Below are 21575 nucleotides of genomic sequence, written 5' to 3' on the forward strand. Positions count from 1 at the left end.
TTACTAATGAAGGTTGTTATTAATGTAAGTCTTCCTTGTCATCATAATAGCGGACTAAGTTGTGTGGGACCAAACGTATGTTATCTATGAAGTGCAAAGGAGGTTTGTCCGATGTTTCTGCTTGTACCAGAAATAATTTCCACCAGGTCTTTATTCATAGACTTTCCTTATTTTGCTGATATGTCAGGGCGCGGGTTCATAAATAAACACAATGAATAGTTGTTGACAACAGACTGCTCTAAAAAAGTACATGAGTTTCAATTAAACATAAGTTAATAGCCTATTCCCATTACATCAGTCTGGAAGAAAACGGCTATGGTGCAGTTACAGACTCGCGCATAGACGCAGGCGGACACAAGAGTTAGAGTTGCGTGCCGAGTGACACATCTCTACGTCTGCTAAAATCTGTCAGATGCAATAATATAAAGTTTGAATTTCTATGAAAAGGGAAAGGTTATTACTAGCAACCAGCGCTATCCCTGGTAACGGAGACATAGCTGGTGTGGTAATTAAGAATTTTGCGAGATGGTCAGGTCACCACATCTCTCTGTGAGTCCTATCAGAAATTCTTTTCGTGTCCTCTGCGTCTCGAAAGATGACAACACAGCAAATCGATAACTCCTTCAAATGAAAGAGTCTGGTCGCTAACCCCCGAGGCTTCACACATAGCTCACTTCCCCAGCCTGTTGTGAAGTTAGCGGATTCCTCTGCACCTTCTCCCTGGGAAAGAAACGCGCCGGTAAAGGTAATGCTTCAATTAACAGAAAATGAATTTTATGTGTGGTTCTCGGGATATTTTTAATATAAATTATAATCTGGCGCCGATCCAACGACGTTGCGCATCATTGAAAGGTGCAAAAGTTGTCGGTTACTACATAGACTAATCTGTACTTATACCAGCTAAAAGATAAATGCATTAGGCTACACACGGATGGACTTCACGGGCTCGAGTTTCCGTTATGTAAACAGAGGGCGTTCCGGAAGAATAATTTTGAACCTGAGCTTTATTCTCCTGTTTGAAATGATTTACTATAATTCAGCAGCAACTGTGCATCTGAAGGAACCCCTTTTTTATTTCCTCGATTGATACGCGAAGAATTCAGAGATAAATCAAAAGTTCCATTTAGATAGCCTGCCGCAGAAGTCAGATTTTTTTTTTTGCTGGGTGATTTATACCGACGCTTTAAGCAATTCTGTGGGGTTATGGATGTGTAACGTTGCGTAAGGTGCAATAATTATTCCTTGAAATTTAATGGAATTTAGTTCCGAACTTGAAGTGTCCATCAACGTAAAACCGTGAGATCCGTGAAAATGCATGCAGAATTGACTTCAGGACGAATCTTAATCTCAAAAAGTTACTAATTTCTTCAAATTGTGTGTAACAGACACTAGGCTGCGCTTAATGCATGTATAATGATAATGGAACTTCACTCGGAGGGGAAGTCGTATGAAGCTAACGTGAGAAAGACACGACGGCTAGATTGCTGTGATTTCTCGATGCACGTTCAAAGGTCTTCTACACCAGCTTTTGTTTTAAGCATCCAACAAAGATGCCAGTAACACACATCTGAAAAGGGTGCATAAAGCACCACTCCTTTACTGCCTCTAATTATGTTAGGATGTCCAGGTTTACTAGAAATCCCCCCTTCTCCTGCGGCCTGTCTAATGTTTTATCCCTTGGTGATTAAAGGCATTAATTTGTTGTTTAATGGGGGTATGACTAAAAATGTAAAAGAAGGATTAAGGGGGTGAAACGTATGTATAGCTCCTTCGACACACTCGAGATCCGAATGAGAAGCATTCTGTATCTTATGTTTCTCTGTGGTGTATTTGCATTTTACACCAGATGCTCATTTAGGCTGCCTGCAGAGGCGAATCGAATTAAACACGTAAGACAGAATGGCGTGCTAGACAGTCAGTGAGAAAGCAAGAAAGAAAGATTACGAAAATGGTTAGTTTCTGTAGCGGGTGTCCACCTTAACTTGACACGTATTGATAAATGAATTAATTCATTCTAAACCTCTTGTGTTTATAGTTAACTGAGAGAACGTGTTTGCTCATCTCGTATTTATTTTTTAAATATCAAAATTTCCTGCCATTCACACCTTACGTTTTCAAAGCATTCCAAACATTCTCAATATCCTTGCTTCTCTGAGCTAAACCTAGAGAGATGCTATAACTTGCCCTATACTCTTTTTTTTCTCTCTCTCATAGTCCCGGCGGAGAATGTTATAGATGAATAAATTTATCCAAACTTTTCATTAATTAGGCGCATCTGAAAAATAAATTGTCATAAAAACCTAATTGAACTAATTTTGCAAAACGAATTACGACGTTCCACATTTTCCAACAGTTTGCAACAATATAGCAATGAATCATTTTATCTATCGCCTCGTAACCGTGGAAACAACATTATACATGGGCAATTGTATACTTCACTGGAATTCTGATCTTGGAATTGTCAGTCATTGTACCTTTGACTGGACTAAATCAACATACCGTGGTTGGAAAAATAATCTAGGTGCCATGCGAATTAAACCCGAAGTTCCCTCGATTCTTAAGTATTAGCCTTCCCAAAAGAAAGAAAACGCGTTCTGATTCCACGCTAGTGATTTTTTTAATAACTTGTTTCACGGTAAGCACAACAACGTGTACTTTTGGATTTAGTCTTATAATCGCTCAAATGCATAACGTAGTTCATATCCTACATTTTCCCCTCTGTTACAATATCACAGTGCACTTCACAGATGAAAAAAAGCACTTATGTACAAGTAAATATGGGCATTGATTTAAATGTACTACAGCAAGATACGGGGGCCTTTTTTCAATGACTTAAGAAATTACGAACAGAGTTGGAACATAAGCTTCCCCTACAATTTTGCACTAAATCTCTGATATCCAAACAAGTTTTTAAACGGCACGTGCACTGTGCGCGAAAATTTGGATGAAGTGTTTGTTTTGATTTTTGTTCGCTGTTCCGGTTCTTTAAAAGTGGAATCTTACTAAACAGAGGACCTTCCTCTTTTTGAGATTTGTGTCGTAAATCCCAAACGCTTGGTGCATCTCTAAAGAATTCCGCCCCCCCCCCCCCGCAATCTCTGCGATATATTTGAATCTTTCCTGACGTCACGGTTTTCCAAAATAGACAGGGAAACATCGTAAAGAATCAAGTGGTGGTGGAGGAGGGAGGAGGGAAGGAGGCGGGTGGGGGGTTGCTGGTTGCGTGGGCAAGAGAGAAGGGGAGAGGGAGAAAGAGAGAAAGGAGAACACAAGGCGCCCAAGCGGAAGCTTCAGTTGATTTCGTTCTGTATAATCTTTCAATCTTGCATCTGCTGTCGATAGAAACCCAACGAGAACCGCACTCCAACCCCCCCCCCCAAAAAAAAACCTCTCAGCTTCTGTCTGGTAAGTGGAGGCGTCCTTCCTTAGCTGTGAGATAATGCAAGTCTGAGAATTCGTTCCACTTTCCCAATTTCCCGCGTGTGTGATTTGTAACTCGGATCACCATTTTACTGCCCTTTACATTTCCCCGCACAATCACATAAGCGACTAGTTCTACGGTTTCACTTTGCTGCAGACCCTGTGTCTGTGCAGTTACAGTAAAGGGGAGGGAGAAAGAGGAGAAAGTGTAGAGTCTGAAAAAAAAATGCAATTTCCTGGTTACTACCACTCCGTCCCCCAGTGGCGGCTCTCGGTAAGTTCTCCGGACTCGTTATGCCTATCAGATTATCTTTTATAAAAAAAAGTTTTTTTTAAAGTCTGAAAGTTTTTAGGAACTGTTTTAGCGCGGTTGAAATCTCATCAAGCTGGAAGAACTACACGATAGCTGCTTTAGTTACAAGCATGTTAAGTCAAGCAGGGACCGATTGATTGAACAGTTATTTGCGACCGTGTTTACAGAAAACAAGAAAACGATATCACTGCCTTTCTTTCAGTCAAATTTCTGGTGTACGATTCAGACATAATGTGGATTTCCCTGAATTCGGAACTGTAGAAATGCGATACGCTTTAAACAAAAAATGCACACGCCAACTTCACGCCGGATACTGAAGCTTGTTCGCATTAATATGGTGCTAGGGACGCCAGATATATATAGTTAATGCTTGTTAATGATTGCAGGGTGAGTTGTGTTGGAAATTATTTGATGATTAATCTTGGTGGTAATTTCGCGTGATTTGTTTAATTGACGAAATTTATGGCCCGAAAGGTGTGTTTTGAGGAACGATTAACGAGCATAAGGGTACTTGTTAGTTCTGTTCTATTACCTTATCTGCGAAATCTTAGGAAAGGGTAATGGGAAAGGAAGGCAGCGAGGAACAAAACAGAACAACAATAGTTGTTTTGGTGAGCAGAACAATTACATTTCTACTTAAGATAATTTAGAAGTCGATATCTATGGTTATATTGAATTCCGCTGCTTGAAATTTCGGTTATAGCTGTTTGGGAGTTGTGTCTTTTTCATGAGCCTCAATGATATGTATCACTTTACCCATTTGTTTTAGAAGTGAGTAACAGTTTGAGCAGAAATGCGAAGTTTTGAAGCCGCTTGTATGCAAAATCGGTGGAATCATTAACGTCGTAAACAACTTGTTGAAATCTAAAAATAATTGCAAAGGAATACGGAGATTTTTGTGGGGGTGGGATATCGGAAGTCCGGTTTTACTTTTCAATGCACTTGTCATTTTATTTGGCTAATTATTCATATTCTCGAGCGCAACAACCCCAGCACTGTTGCAAGGAGACAGTTTAGTTCCAGATAGATTTGAAAAGCTGCGCAAAAAAAAAACGATTACCATGATGATGACATGCAAATTTTTTTTAGAATTATCATAAGCAAACATTTGAAGCCTGGACTAATAAAATCCCATCTGCGTTACTTCATATCGAGTTAGTCCGCCGCTCTGATAATGAATTTTGTAATATCCCACCGACAGACATCTCAATCAGACACTAATCCTGTGATTTTACTGCGGAATCACTAAATATCCAACAGGCAAACTGTCGTACTTTGGCACTTGTGGCCGTGTCTGCGCCTATAGTTTAGAAAACAAGAAACAGATTAAACCGTGTGAATTCGCTCGGATTTGGGATGAGATTGATTACAAGAATTTGACGGCCAAGCATCCTCTATTCTTGTTGGATGTGCAGTAAAATTGCTGTTCGCTGGTTCAGTTTAAACCCTGTTTAAAAAATGCATGGACGGGCGACATAACGCGCAATGCAAAATTATCTCTTTCATTTATCGTATAGATTGATTAAAAAATGTAACCTATTAAGCTTAACTTGTTGTTTTACTAAAAAGTAAAAACGGAAAATGCGCGAAATTCTCGTCAGCGGTTGATTTTGTTCTCTATTTTGTTTTTCATTTTAATAAAATAATTAACAATGTTTGTAACAAACTAAACAAAAGGAACAGCATATAATTAACATGAGATTTTGTTCACTTAAATAATTGTTTTTTTATAAACCAATCGCGGACAAAATGATAAATGTAATTATTATAGGATGTACGATCAAGCGTAGCTTTCTGTTCCTATTTCCGAAAATCGTTTACACTTTTCCCTCAGAATTGTGCCTTTCCATATTCTGACGATGGGTTTTCATTTTGCTGTAATTTATAAATATCATGCAATGTTAATAAAGGTGTTATTAGGTTCCGACAGTAAATTTTATGCAATTTTCTTCCTAGACAAATCACTGACTGGTGGTATTATGGATTCCAACTGCCATAAGCATTGCGTCGAATTATGTGAGTAATGATGTTTTCTTAAAAGTTACACCAATATAAGTCAGTTAATGCTGGGGTAGAATTTTAATCCATACAGTCTTACATGTTTCGAAGCTGAATTGGAGCATAGATAATTACTATTTTTTTCTCCTTGAGAGGCAATTTTAAAGGCAACACCCACAGAGGATACACTTTGTATATGACCGTCCAAAATAAAATTTTGTAGTACATATCAGCTTTAAATAACGACTATATTTTCCCTGACCCCAAAAAGTCATTCCAATGTTTAATGGGAGCAAAATTCCGTCTTGATAAGCATATAAAAACATTGATGCACACTTTCACAAAATTAACTTCTTTAAAACGAGAAAATTATATTCTTGAAACAAATAGAACAAAATGTTTTGAAATACATTACAAATGTAATGTTTAAAATTTGCAAAAACCAGTATGGCCAATGGCATTGGGGCATTCAGTGCTTCTTGAGAATAATTTTCTTTCAACTAAATATTGGCAAGACTGGAGCCTTCACCTTTGTACCCTCTCACATTTTTTTTTTTTTGCCTAGCTAATGACATCATCCTTCTCCATGGACAACTGTCTGAAACTAAACGGGACAACCTGCAGATCTGATGTCATACATGACTGGGAGATGAACTTTTGACCAGCTGTCTATCTATCACTGAAACCTCCATCTCCACTTCTATAACAATTCCTAATGCAGCGCCAACAGCTCATACCCCTCCTCAGTATCTTTGCCACCTCCTAGCTTGACCACTTCAAACGTGACCTTCATGAATCCATTTTTCCATAAATGTAGTGAACTATAATTCTGTTGCTTATACACTAACTTGCATCATTTCTCCTTCAGCTGCCACTCCATGTTTGCCCACCTACATTGAATACTGATTGTGGAATTCCTCTATTTTAAAATATTCGTTCTTATCTTCAAATCTTTCCATATCCTCGCTCTTTCCTGTCCTTGTAATCATTTATTGGCCTTATAACTCTACAAGAATTACCAAGTGTGGCTTCCTTGTCAGCCTTCAATATAATTACTCCAGCACTGGCTATCAAGAAATCAGATATAAAATGCATTCCTGATGATTTTTTTTTGGCTGAACTGATGGCAGACACTCAGAATAAAATAAGATAGGCAGGTGAACCAACTGGAGCCTCTGGCCTGAAAGGGTTCATACTTGAGCACATACATGTAGGCCCCAAAACAAGTGTGCATGTGTGATTTTGGGATGCATGCCTTTGGACTAGCAGAGACCTGGGACTTACTCTAAATCACCCAGAACCTGGGTAAAAAAGGATTACACCCTGGATAGAGAATTCCAGCAAATCTATAAACCCTCTCCCTCAATGATCTTGCTTATTTGCCTGTTGTCCTCCTTTTAAGATGCTCCTAAAAAAAAGCCTAGTTCTTTGTCTAAGCCTTTGGTCACCCGCTCTGAGATCAGAGAGGCGCTATATAACTTGAAGTTGATGTTTCTGTTGCTGCTGTGATGCATGCTCAAAATGTTATGGCTGACATTAATTAAGCAGACAGCAAAGGAGATAGCTGGAGTTCAATGTACCATAAGGAGACTTTAATTAACTACTAAACTGAGATGTGGTTATCCAGCCTTTTCTTCCATTTTTTTCTTGTATTCTTCAAATGTACAGCCCATATATTGCGCCGGCTCTTTGAAATCATTGTAGGACTCCAGACGGGCGCAGGAAGGCTGGTGAACTCCAAAACATTGCGTAATGAAAAGAGGGGAAAATACTCCTGATGAACCAAGTTTGCAAGAAAAGTCTTGTGAACGTACTTCGACGAAGATTGTTATTTTTTAAATGTAATTTCTGAAGCTTGCGCGGAAAGTTTATTGAAGGAGAAGGGTCAACACAACTAACAATGTAACTTTGTACCCTATGATTGTTGTCGACCAATGAAAAGGTTAGTTAGAATCTGACTTTTATAATAACCTGGCTGCTGATATTACAGGCGTTTTTGCTAGAGCCCTTTGGTGGCGTGTATGCGATTTCTGAAAGCATGGGATGTAAATGTGTTAAAGGAAATTGTTGAGAATATGCACAGATAACGTAAATCCACGAACAACCTAAGCCAACATTAAAACGCATTTATCAAAAACTGGGCGGTGCAAATTTATGACAATGTTATTTTTTAGTCTTGACAATTATGGGTCATGTTAATTTCATTTCTCTTTCCCTGTCTCAGCGTCGCAGTCCGCTGCGGTGGAATGTTTATTTACGAAAGACACAGAAATACGAAAAACAGAAATAAGCCCGGCAATTGAAGCTGCAAACGGCAGAAAAGACAGCAAATTCCTTAGGCAACACCTCGATTCGAATGGTAGGCATCACAAAACAGTTCCTTGTATAATTACAATCTCCGCGTATAAAACATTATCAGATCTAATTCACAGTGCTGTGAGTAACATCATTTACCATATTAAACCACAAAACGGAATTCCTCCTCTGCATCCTTAGACTCTGAACTGAAAACAATCCAACGTGTAGAAATCCTTACTTTAAAATTTGTGTTGGAGCGACCTCTGCAGTATAGGAGACAAATGGGCTATTCGCGAGGGGGTTCTGGAAATCTTTCCCTTGTTCCTTGCAAGTGTGAACCCGAATCCAATTTTAAATCAGCGTCTTCTTCAATAAAGTATTTCTTCCTGTGGTTATTAGAGTAATTTATATTTGACGACGCTGTAAGTCCATATAATCCAGATGATAACATATTAAATATTTCTCTCTCTTTGATTCCAATATTTTTATCTTTCTTTTTTTCAAAATAAGTTATATATTTTGGCTACGTTAAAAAGATAAAATATCATCTGTACACATATAACCTCCCAAATTTTGAAACTGCGCGCTTACACCAGATTGTAATTCAACGATGACATTTTGAAATAAGTTTACATTTTCCTTATGGGGCTGACTATTGGAGTACTGGTGTATTTCTTAACTTTTTGTTCATTGGCTCGCTGGTTGCTCAGGATTTCCAGGACAGGTAAATGAGGTCACTATTAATATTCTACAAAACTATGTTAGCCACTGTTACATTTCACCAAGATGTAAAGTTGCATAAACAATTTTATTTCTACGTTTTATTCAATGCTTTAAACATAATTTATGTTAAGAATAATACATCTTTATTGGTACTAATGGAAGTATGACTTACTGTGCATTTGCTAATTAGTTTGACCCAAACCTGGCGTAACATATTTGGTTTAATCTTTGCAGCTATCTATCATTGCATAGGATTTACTCTATAAACGCAATTAGAATCGCAGGTACCTTAAAAAAACCCAGATAGAATTAAATCGGGTATTAAATCTTTATTTTTACGTTATAACAAAATTTGAAAGCTTGATTGTTATGCGCCGAAGCTATTCAACGACTAGTTTAAGAGTGCACTTGTTTTAATATGTTACCGAGCTATAAAATTGATTTTAAAAATTAACGGCTGCATTTGAGGACTTGTATTTAATTTGATCACATAGTTTATGGTTGGGTTTAAGCACTGTTTTCAAATAATTGCATTATATATGATAGATAGATAGATAGCTGTGTATATCGTACGTGCATATAAAATGTTCTAACGATGTGTGCCTCTTTTTGCATCTAAGTATTATATATTCATTATAAACAATAGCATAAATATTGACCACTGGCTCATGATGCAGGTGGGCTGACAAATTTACATTGAGTCTGCCAATCTGTATGTGGAATCCTAAGTGCTACATTTTCTAACGTCTGTTACCTCCAAGCCAGTGAAAGGCGATTCTAAATATAAAATAATTCACCTTATAACCGATTAATAGATATATAAATTGCAAATGATATAAAGTATTGTGCGCTTTTTTGTTTGAAGAAGGAGCCAATCTTCAATGTCGGTCTTAAATCTAAACTGTTCTCTTCGGTAATTATTTTTTCTTGGAGTAATATTGTACAAAATGTTGCATAAAATGTTATTGAAGAGTGAAAAACTTCCAGCTACAGTACTCGTGAAATATTTCACAAGAATGCTGAGAAAATCCTGGGTGAAATGTAAATACATTATTGCATAGTTAATTCGTATGTTCGTCAGGGTGAATGAGAAGTCGAGAGAAAGGAACTAAACATTTGTCAATTATCAATGAGAGAAACTTCGTTTTCCTTATAAGGTATCTTTATTGGTGATCTGTTTTGTACAGTCTACCTAATATATGCAGCAATTGTTGGATTGACTCGAGGGAAAACTAGATGTATAATGAAAGCTTATTCGTGAGTAGGAATATACTAATGGAACAATTTGATGTCTTCTTAATCCTTTGTAAAAAGGTTTGTCGTCTTCCTAATATTGACTGAATGGGTAATTAATGGCTCTTCATCTTGGAGAATACCCAGTAATCCGACATAGGGAAAAGACAACAAAACAAGCACAAATCTACCCAAACAGCACCAAATCATCCACTTAAAAGACTACAAGTTCTGGAAGTAATCTTCTAATATATATTTACAAAACCAGAGGCCCTGTCACAAACTGCAGATATTTTAATTCGTTTCCTGCAGTGTCTTGCGATAAATGTAAACTTGATCGATCAGGCTTTTAAAATCTAAGATTTTTATTTGAGAACAATTATGTGGCCATTTCTTTAGGTTAGTACAAATAATAATGTATATTTTAATATCTGTTTTCCAATCACAACTTCCTCACAAAATATCCCAGAAAGTTGTGTCACATCATGTGTTGAGTCCTCCGTTTCTAAATAAAACCACACAAGACAATAAATCTTTCGCGGAGAGAGGGAGAAACAATATTTGAAGTTCTCCTACCTGAAATAGAAAAATCCCTTTCCTCTGATGCTGCCTGACTTGCTGAGTATTTCTAGCAATTACTGTCTTTCGTTTTCTTGGTTTTCAGTAACTCTTCCGATTTGGTACTAACTATTGAGTAGTTTATGCAAATTACTTAAGCCGTCATATGTACTTTCATGTATAGCACTGGCATACGTTATAGCACATTTAAAGCAATTCTAGGAACCAGACTAATATATGAAAATCAAAAATGTTATACGTGACATTTCTACTGGCACGCTTTAAAGTAGACTTGACAGAAAAGGTGTAAACCAGCTGCGTTACAAGTAAAAGAGTGAATAAGGAGATTTACTTAGGATGGACCAAATCCAAATCCAATCTTCGATTGTAATCTTTAGATAATAAAATTCAGAATCGTAAGCAATATATGTTTATTATCATCTTCTTGTGCTGTCAAACATCCTGAAGAGTTGAAGCCGCCTTTTGACGTCGGACAGTTTTTGATGGTTCAATAGACACCATCCCTCCTTTAGTAGGAATACGCAACGCGCGCCATTTGTTTTTCTGATCTAGCCAGAATTAATAAATATGTTAAAGTTAAAGATGCAAATTTAGTTATTGTTGATGACGCACTAAACGTTTAAGCTTTATTCTTATAATACATGAATCATACAAGTTAAAGACGTAGCATTACTTTATATACACGTTGTCCGTCCGCCTTTCAAGGACACGCATTTTTAAAATGAAAACTCAGTGAGCGTTATCTTCCTACCCATGGAAAATTAATAAGGTTGTTTTGTCAGCTGACAACCTTCTTAAATATTATTTCACCAGGGAAATTAAAGCTTCGGCTCAGATTATAGGTCGGTATTTTTTGGTTTTATGTGATTTACGGTAACCATGGTAACTAATGCTGAATGTTAGCTCCCCAATTCTCCGCCTCGAAAATTCACAAACCTTTAATCAAACGAATGGGCGCGGACATACACCGCTAACGTACAATCCGCCGCTGTTCGGTTTGCCTGTTGGGGCAGGGGTTTGGGGAGAGGAGAGCGAAAAGATAAACCAAGCAGTTCAAAGCAAAGCATTTTTAATAAGTGTGGTAGCAGCGATTTCTCGCACAAGTTACACTGTCCATCAGCTGGCCCACCCGCAAGTGCCCATCCAGACCTGGTCTACACTTCAGCACGCCCGAACCCATCTTCACCGTGCACGCGCCTTCTAGGCCATCACCCGCACCATCCCGGCTTAGAATGCAATCTTTACCATGGCCACTTTGTTTTTGTAAAGGGCAGAAACACAGGCAAATCCTGCCCGTCTTTGATAAATAAACGAGATTCTAATCCGGGTTAAAAGTATTTGATGTCCTTTAGACAATAGGGCTTGACCCAGGAAATTACTAAATAGGAAAGACTGGAAGCGCTGCATTTAACGCTGTGAACTTGTTGGCTTCTTTGACTGATATTTAGCCCACAGGTACAAACTGATATCTTCCCAGATTACATCACGGCTTGAATCGGCGAGGAGCAGCACAAACCACACTGTTAAATATGCACGCAACTCTATATAGCTACAAATTCAACCGAGACTAAATGTGGAAATCTTGCAAGTTCACGGGTATCTAAGGGGTAGGCTTCCATACTGCTTTATCTGTCAGGGATTTAATTAAGCAATTTCATAGATATCTGCAGCATTGTAAATGCTTCCCCCTTTCTGGTGTTTAAATCGCATTCACGTGCTCTAAGTACAAGCTCCCTCGCTTAAAGTTCACCTAAATACTCTGCTAATACTAAGTGGCATCGTGCCCCCGTGGGTGTGATTGGAAGGATAATGCATAAATTGCACATATTTCCAAAAATAGCTGAATAGCCCAAGCTTGTAATCTTAATATCGACATGGTGGACCAATTCTCTATTAAAACTGAACGTACTATTCGCTTGCCGGCTTTTTGGTTTAACCTTGTAAGGCTCGTGTAGACACATTGAAGGACCGACCTTACACGGTGAAACTCTACCCGTGGATGCAAGAGCAATGGACATCGAGTCTCGAATCGCGTTGCTTCTAGTTCTGCGCGTTTACAGACGCCGCGTTGGATTTCAATTCCTGCGAAAGGAAAAGTTTTGTGATATGAGAATTCATTCTTCGCTGACAAATTAAAAATAAGCGAGGAAGGCTTTTCTCAAATTCAAAATCCCTCAAAGAAACCGGCAATTTCCGTTAAGTGAAAAATAATTTCCCCAAACATGTTGCAATAAATTGATAACTAGGTGCACAAAGTGTTAGAAAAATATCGACTCCAAAGTTCCTTAATTGTATGTTTTGCACAAATGGACTAAATCATTTGAGGTCAGATATTTTTTGCATCAAACGAAGGATAAATCTGCGGATTAAACAACACCCACATTTATCCTAAATCAATAACAATGAAAATTTATTAACGCTGGAATTAAGATTGATCTCCCTCTTTATGCCGCTCTCAAACTCGAGCATAATTATTTTATTAATTTTGATAATCTTGAATTCAAGAAGACAGGAGGAGTTGGAGAATAACACGGCAAGGATGTTCGGGCTACGTCGATGGAAGGTTTCTTGGCCTGGGAAATGGTTGATTTCATTTCGGATCATTTCAAGACGAGAGAAAGGAAATGTTTACTCTATGTTAGTATTTTATGATTATTTGGGAATGAAAATAAATTGAATAGGAAAACTGACTTTTAACCCTATTTAAAAGACTTAAGCAATTTAAGAGTCTTATCAGATTAAAAACCACAACAAATTTAAGAGTGTTTTCTGCTCCAGTACTCGCACGGTTCTACGACGAGAGAATATTGCATGGATCTCAGGGATTGATGCTCGTTAAACAGCTAATGAGCAGGGAAAAAATGAGCAGAATATCTATTAAATTAAAGACTTTTGGACTGGACGGTTGACGGGGTGAGGATGGAAGACAAATACTTATTACCGCTCTTTTTGAGAATGTATTTGACGCAGGTATGGTGTAATAGTGCACAGGTTTGTTGAGATGCAAGAGGTGGAAGTGTCAGAGCTCCTGTGCCACAACAAATCCTTCACTATTGTACCTCTCCGAGTCAGGTTAATCAGATGAAAGCTTTTAGACTTTGTTTTATAGCTGGCGCGAATTTGTTTTGCTTATTGAATCAAAGCTATTTAAAACGAACTGGATCAACTCCATTAGCAGATAACACCTTTCTATTTATTTTGCTCGCAGCTTCGACACATATTTTTAAATTATTATTGCAATGTTAGGAACCATGATTGGTCTTCTAATGAAGAATTCAAATCAGATAAAAATCTGCGCGCTTTTGAAATCCCGAAACTTCTAAGATGTGTAACGTGAAAACAGAGTTAAATATATTAATTTTATTTCATAGGTGTTTTTAAACTTTAACGCTTTTATATTTTAACATATAAAACGTGGGACTGTTTACTTAACGCATTTAAATTTTCCTACTCGGATAAATACTTCTTTTTCATCGGGTATCGTAAATACTATTCAGCCGCGGAGATCGCAAATTGAAGATAGGAGACCGGTGAAAATCTGAAAGACAAAGTCAAAACACCTTTAACACACGGCAGGCTAGGCAGCACCCGCATACTGCCGAGGGTGACCTATCTTGATCCTTCAGAGGCTAGATAATCTTCTCAACATTTTCATTGTCCTTGTTACTGCATAACAGTGCCTATCCCTTTTCATAACGATTTACACCCTAAAACGCATAAACTATGGACAGTAATAGCATTACTTCGATCTCAGATTTAGGTTCAATTCTACCCCTCTGTGAAAACACATGTAGAGATAAGGTGCAACTTTAACGTTAAAACCACCACGAAAAAGCAATAATCTGAATTGTATCTATATGTTTCGTACTTGGTATTCAAATAAAAAGACAGGTTGTGATACTGTATATTAAGGACGCAACTGTAAAAACATATAATTATTTTGCTTCATTGATAATAATATTTAATAAACTGTCAATAAATTGCCCAATTTTTAATGAAAATGCAAATTGCCACACATTTCAATGAGGTATATCTTCCTCGAAGCATTGAACCCTAAGGATTATTTCACCCGTATTGATCTTGCCGATCTATGTCACGCCACACACTCAGTATAAATCGATGTCCTGGCAAAGGGGTTATAGAAGCTTTCCATTCATCCCAGATAAAGATTTTTTTTTGGTATGTAATCAAGTTGTCATAAAGTGCGCTGTCCGACAGGGAAATGTACCTGTATTCCCAGCATTGCAAGTATTTCAATATAACAAACGGTCAGTTTATGTCGAATAATTTTAAAACCACAAAAACGGCCGTAACGTAAAATATATACTATTAACTACACTTCATATGCGGCAAATCATACAGTCGACGATTTGGGGGGAAAAGTATTTAACCAAAGCCAGTAATATTAAGCTTCGATTTTCAGGATAAATTCAGTGACATTGCTATCAGTAAACATTAATTATGATTCCGCTGTTAATTAAGATGAAAATTATTAAAATAGCAATATATGCGGTCAGGGAAAGACGATAAAAATGTGTATTATTTTGCTGCTGTAAATGACAGGCATGCATTTTCACTCCTGTCGCTTGCTGTCAGCGAGTGAAAGACATCGCTCAAGGTGCATTGTGGGACTCAGACACCCCTTCGCCCTTAAGCACTGAGGACGTCATAAACGCAATAAGGGCGGGTCTTAGCCCATGCAGTTTTGATTGGCTTGCTGACGTCCAGACATTCGCATAAAATCCTGCCTTCTCATTCTTTTCACGGGCTCGGACACTTGTCCATCAGCATGAGTGACAGGGAGAAGGCGGAGGCGTTGTGGAGGAGGATCATTGTGAGGTTAGCAGAGGCGGCTCCGCTCTTAAAGCCACTGGCGAACAGGGAGTGCATTTGTGGCAGGAGCGGCGGCAGCCTAAGGATCCTTATCTGCAGTTACCTACCCCTGTCACTCGGACGCACACGTACACAGTATCAGCCAGGAATAATCCATTCATTGTAACCTCACTGCTTCTCCTCTGTGACATTTAAAAAATATTATTGTTGAACTGGCTGTAATGAAGACAGCAACTCGAAAGTGAACTTAAAAGAAGAGCTGAAGATTTGTGCACTGCAGCTCGCGGATCACCCCACCCCCAGATCATTCATCCCCCGTTCGACTTCCTTATTGTAAACTGGGCTGCGAGGAAATTTAACCCTCTTTGGAAACGTCGCCCGGCAGCTTGTATTTGTTTATCAATGAACAGTACAAAAAATCCATTGACTTTGGACCACCTGAGAAATTTCAGCAGCGGCAATAAACTGGTGCGGGATCAGACAACCTTAACGATGGCTTCGGGTTTGCAAAGCGTACGAACAAGCGAGCCCAAACACAGACTCGAGGTCCACACTTTATCGGACACCTCCAGCCCTGACACGGGAGGTAAGGCCTTTACCACTCAAAAGACACCGCATCGATCTCACTCCCGTCGGACATTGTGACACTTCCTTATTTTATGGCACAACTTTATTGCGGCTCAGAGAGAGAAAAAAAAACAAATGCGAGGCGCTTTGGCATCAACGATTATTTATCATTGCATAAGAAATTCTACACATGGTATCCGGTTCGGACTTGTATCTTTGTGGATATGTGCACTGAAATATTATCTGAAATACCGTATGTCAAATATTAAATAATGACAGGGCTATTGGATAATATATATTTTAATGCATTCTATACGGAATCTATTTGTACTTTTTCGTATGAGGAAATGGTTTGACATTAGACACCGAATTGAACATTGTGTTTTATTGACAAATGATGATCTGAAGCATATGTCACTGTCGCTTGATCATAAAATATTATATGGCTCTTAAATTTGCAAATAAAATCTATGAAAATGCAAACAAATAAGTTGTCGTTGTTCAAAGTAAAGCCCTTAATCGAGGGATACTGCTTATTAGTAAATGCACAATATTGCTAATGATAAACAGCTTTGAGATCTATTGTGCATTATTTAGTGCGAACATTTATCTGACGTGGTTAAGAATTCACTGTTCATTGTATGGTTCTTATTATCCCCAGAAAAAGAGAAAATTCAACAGAGCAAAAACGATGACACGAATACAGAGGACTCGTCAAAGAAAAAAAGGCAACGGCGCCAGAGGACGCATTTCACCAGTCAACAGTTACAAGAACTGGAGGCAACTTTTCAAAGAAATCGATACCCAGATATGTCCACGAGGGAAGAGATTGCAGTTTGGACCAATTTAACTGAAGCTAGAGTTCGGGTACGTTAACATTCTGTTCTTTCCCATTGAATTCGCATAACCATAAACAAGAAAATACTAATATTTCCATGCTAACAGTAAATTTTTGAAGTCGATTGAATTATTTCGGAACATAACCATTAACGAATGTTAGGTTTTTAAAACACACTGGATTTTTTTGGGCATTAAACGAGATAGACTTGTTACGCTCACTTTTTGGTGCCATTTCGTGATGACATCCCTTGTTGAGCGAAACGAATATCTCGCAGAGGAAAATTCCAAAGTTAGGTTCCTCCTAATTTGAAGTAGTGTAAGCGCTGCTTTCACACTGCGATTTGCTAAATACAGTTTAACATTAGGTTGCCAATGTAGAACACCAGTTGTGTAAACAATGCTGTGTAACAGGCCATTGTGATATTTGTCTGAGTTCACATCCCAATACACAAATGTCGCTGCGTCTTGAGAGGGAGACGTCTCCTTCTGCTGAATGTGGATTCGGAGAACCAAGGGACATGAAGAGGATGTTCAATAAGGTTGACATGGGTCATGAGGTTTCACAACGCCTCCATTAACTGTCAATTTATTTAGATGGATAGTTTGAAAGTATGTGACAGCTGCTCTTTGGCATCTTCTCAGAAACTATTAAAATGCATGCATTCATGTGAAAAATCCTCATTTAAGTGAAATCTGCATTTTTTGGACATTAAGCTGCGAAAGTGGCAACACATTGTTAGATATCTGATTACAATATAGCATCTTGGTATTATTCTTTTGTAAATGGCACCTTGAACGCCGAAAGGAACACCTCTTCCTTTCAATTTTTCTTATTTACAATTTGAATGACATTCCACTAAACAGTAATATGTTTTCCATTCGTCTTGTAGTAAAGCGTCTTTCAACACATAGCAAATGGAAATTGAACTCTTTTTTTTTGCTTTTATACTATTGCCCATCCTGTCTGAATTATTAATTTACTAAACCTTCTCGATGACAAATAATGCGAGCATGACATTGAATCACAACGTTCACACCTAATAACTGGCGCAGCCACGGAGTTCAAACGTCTGTGTAAACACATCTGTGTTTTTGGCTGTATGTTAAGATTCAACTGCGGGTTATTCAGTTTGATTTACCTGCACACCTTTTCAACGTGTTGCATATCGCACAGAAAGAAGCAACATCAGGCATAAAGTGCACGAAATAATTTCCCCCCAAATGTGGCTTTGTAGCTATTTTTTAACCCTCTTTCACGATTCTAGCTGTTGGCTGTTGTACACCTGTTGGGATTTCTTAGTAAATCTCTTGGTTATCATGATGATTCGTAATTAAATATTTGACGCATAACCGTTGATGCCCAAAGATTCTGTTGAATATCATAAACAAGTCGTTGGTCTCATTTGCTTAGTCCGGTCTTCGACGCATAAGTAGTCCATTAGCATTGCCAGTAGGTTTATGATTTTGCATACGTTATCTTCCTTATTTGGGTTAGTACTGCGGGTGAATTTATAATAAAACTGACCAATTATCTCTTTCCTTATCCATAACACCAAAGTATGTGATTTCCCCCGCGAATAAAAAACACCACGAATCCATCTGACTGATTTATTTGATCCCCAAAGGACAAGATGGGACAGAATTATGATTGGGCCGTTTCATTTGTATTTTAATCTGTTCTAATGAAATCCTTGCAGCATTTAGATGTGTGTTGACGAATCTTTTGTTTTCGTACCGTAGCGTGTTTCTGAAAACAGGACTTTGTTGTTCTTCCCACCCCCTCCCCCCTCGTTTAGGTCTGGTTTAAAAACCGCAGAGCCAAGTGGAGGAAACGCGAGCGCAACCAGCAAGCGGAGCTTTGTAAAAGTGGCTTTGGACCTCAGTTCAATGGTCTGATGCAGCCTTATGATGATATGTACCCCGGCTACTCCTACAACAACTGGGCCGCCAAGGGCTTGACATCGGCGTCGCTTTCCACCAAAAGCTTCCCTTTCTTTAATTCTATGAACGTGAATCCTTTGTCCTCTCAGACTATGTTCTCCTCCCCCAATTCCATTTCATCTATGAGCATGTCATCCAGCATGGTGCCCTCTGCAGTGACCGGGGTACCAGGCTCTGGGCTAAACAGTCTCAATAACTTGAACAACTTAAGCAACCCTTCTCTAAACTCCGCCGTACCAGCGGCGACCTGCCCCTATGCTCCGCCGACCCCACCATACGTCTACAGAGACACTTGCAATTCAAGCTTGGCCAGCCTCAGACTCAAAGCCAAGCAACATTCAAGTTTTGGATACGCCAGTGTTCAGAACCCAGCATCTAATTTGAGCGCCTGCCAATATGCTGTAGACAGGCCTGTGTGAGACAAAAATGAACCTTCTCAGACTGCTGAACTCCAAGAAATGATTTAAATATAATGGGCACTAAGAGAACCACTGAACCTGAGTAGCTAAACCCCCCACAGAGCCGGCTTTCTAACTTAAGGGCAAGGCGCAAGTGTTATTTCGCCCCTTGACTCCCCGTTTGAAAATATTTTTCATCAGATGGACGTTTGACCATTAAAAGAAATACTCTCGATTAGTTGACTGGATATCGCCTTTATTAATACCATATAAGCTTGTTATTTTTAAGTTCGGCATTGTGATAATAAAAGAAATGTTTGGCGGAACGAATGTGTATATATCGAAATGTCAAATTAATTTTATAAAAGCAATTGACAGTAATATCACGCCAGTGTTTTTGAAGTTACATAACAATAAAGCATGTCACGTGGAAGCTTGAAGGATTATTTCCGCTTAAAAGCAAAAGGGAATGTATATACTTACGTGCAACACTTGTATGTTTCCAACACTGTCTATTATTACTAATTATTATTATTATTAAAGTCTGTGTGGATATCAGTTTTAAAGCTAGTACCTCCGGTTGTAAGATTCAGTGATGTTCCGGGAAGAAAACAAAATCATGTACAACCTATCCTCTGTATACAATTGGCTACGGCATTACATGTTTCTTCACCAATTCGGAAAAAAAAGCGAAGCGTTGTGCGTTCCTGGGACGAAAAATATACAGTAAAAACATTTTGTCTAATTGGATCGTTTTTGTATTGAAATGCTCAGTAAATATAACCTCCGAAAGTGGAAAATGCGGAACATAACAACAAAAAGCGTTTCCACTCACCTGGGATTTCTAATATGAAAATCCCACTCTTTCCCTTATAATAATCCATACATTTTATTAGCATCTTTGTACACCTCCCAATCGAATGCAGCTACAACTGCGATTTCAAGGAACTTGGATATTGCTTAAACAAACAAACCGTGGAGAAAACAATGCTTCCTGATTAAACTGGCGGGAAATACTCGAATATTATGTTTTCATTATCAACCAAATAAATCAATACATTCCTATCTATGGCTGATATGAATTAATGGTAAAGCTATATTATCAGCATCGTGAGGTTAGTTAAGCCCAAAAGCATGCATTCACAAAACTTAATTTCAGATGCGTACAGATCATGACGTTTTTAAGAAGACGATTGTGGGCGAAAGGCCGTTTACCAGGGCCACAGGTTCAAAGGCCATATTACATTTTTCGATGACTTTATTAGGCCTATGTTACCTTATTAAAGGTCAGTCGCTTTGTGTTTGGTTATTAATAATGTTGATCTAGCATTCTCCTGTGTGAGGCCTGTTTGCACATTAAATCATACCGGATTATGTTGTGTAGGGTCCATAATGAGAGTGCAAATGAAGATAAATTATACAGTAGTTTTGTAGTCACATGATATGCTTGGGATGACGAGGGGCAGCATACGAAGCAAAAAAAAGATAATACGATTTTTTAAAATAAAGCATAAATATTCAGAAGAGGAATGGAAGCGCTTTAGTTCATTTCTTAACATCAGGTAAGAAAACATTATTTAATAAAGCAACTTTATAAATGAAACATTGTTTCAAACTTTGCATCAAAATGGGAATCTCACATAGGTATCATGAATTTTATGACACCAATTAGACCGAGATCAAAGGTAATTTTAACGTTTCATAACGATTAGATGTTAATTCTTAATAATGGGAGCAAAGAACGGACTAGATGAAAATAGCTTCCAATTTACTTTAGCCCCAGCATAGTTCCGTAGACTGCTGCTGTTCAAAGCCCAAGCAATCTCATACGACACCAAGTTACCGAAGCCGTTAAAGATATGCGCTTTATTATGAGATATCTCCAGTATTAAAACCAAGGTACTATCAAATGCTGGATTGACTGTGCGTAGGTCAGTTAATAAGCATGTATGTACAAAACTCGGCAAACAGACAAAAATGGCAGTACAGCAGGAGCTGCTCCAAAACTAAATCCTCACTCTTTAAGGATGTTTAATAAGAAAAAAACAAACTTGGCAACGTTTCCCCTCCTCTTGGATTAATGTATTATTTTTCTTTAAATACACAACGAAATAGATTAGATAAAAGTTTGAAAACAAGCCTAGAAAGTTTAGGATATTGTTTCTATTTTTGGCGCCACGTTGCGCCCCAGTTTACGTCGGCCAACGAAAAGCGTACGCTGAAGTCGAGCGAGGATCATTGTGGGACTGCTGACTGTTTAAGGCTTTCGTCGTAAGTAAACCCAGTTCCGCTCGTACAGTTATATTTATCGCAAGAGATCTGGTTATCTTCCCGTGTAAAAAAAACCTTTGTAAATCAAAACTACTTTTCAAATGGCTCTTCCTCCTTTCACAAGAAAAAACGCACGAGACTGCCGAAGTATGTGGGGAAGC

At 38.3% G+C, this 21575-nt stretch overlaps 1 protein-coding gene across 5 annotated transcripts; it reads left to right on the plus strand.

The window, feature by feature from the left end:
• Positions 1–480: 480 nt before the first annotated feature.
• pitx2 (paired-like homeodomain 2) lies at positions 481–19888 on the plus strand. Of its 5 annotated transcripts, none has more exons than XM_073043054.1 (5): positions 481–745; positions 5690–5749; positions 7956–8090; positions 16626–16831; positions 18601–19888. In XM_073043054.1, exons 2-5 carry the CDS (start codon positions 5713–5715, stop codon positions 19162–19164), a joined length of 942 nt encoding a protein of 313 aa, XP_072899155.1. In that variant the 5' UTR covers positions 481–745; positions 5690–5712; the 3' UTR covers positions 19165–19888. The 5 variants fall into 5 exon arrangements, with proteins under 5 accessions (XP_072899155.1, XP_072899154.1, XP_072899150.1 ...); XM_073043053.1 differs by lacking the exon at positions 481–745 and adding an exon at positions 3274–3405; XM_073043049.1 differs by lacking the exon at positions 481–745 and adding an exon at positions 3430–3694.
• Positions 19889–21575: the final 1687 nt, after the last annotated feature.

This window comes from Hemitrygon akajei, chromosome 4 (assembly GCF_048418815.1).
Source record: "Hemitrygon akajei chromosome 4, sHemAka1.3, whole genome shotgun sequence".
In the NCBI taxonomy this organism is placed as follows: domain Eukaryota; kingdom Metazoa; phylum Chordata; class Chondrichthyes; order Myliobatiformes; family Dasyatidae; genus Hemitrygon; species Hemitrygon akajei.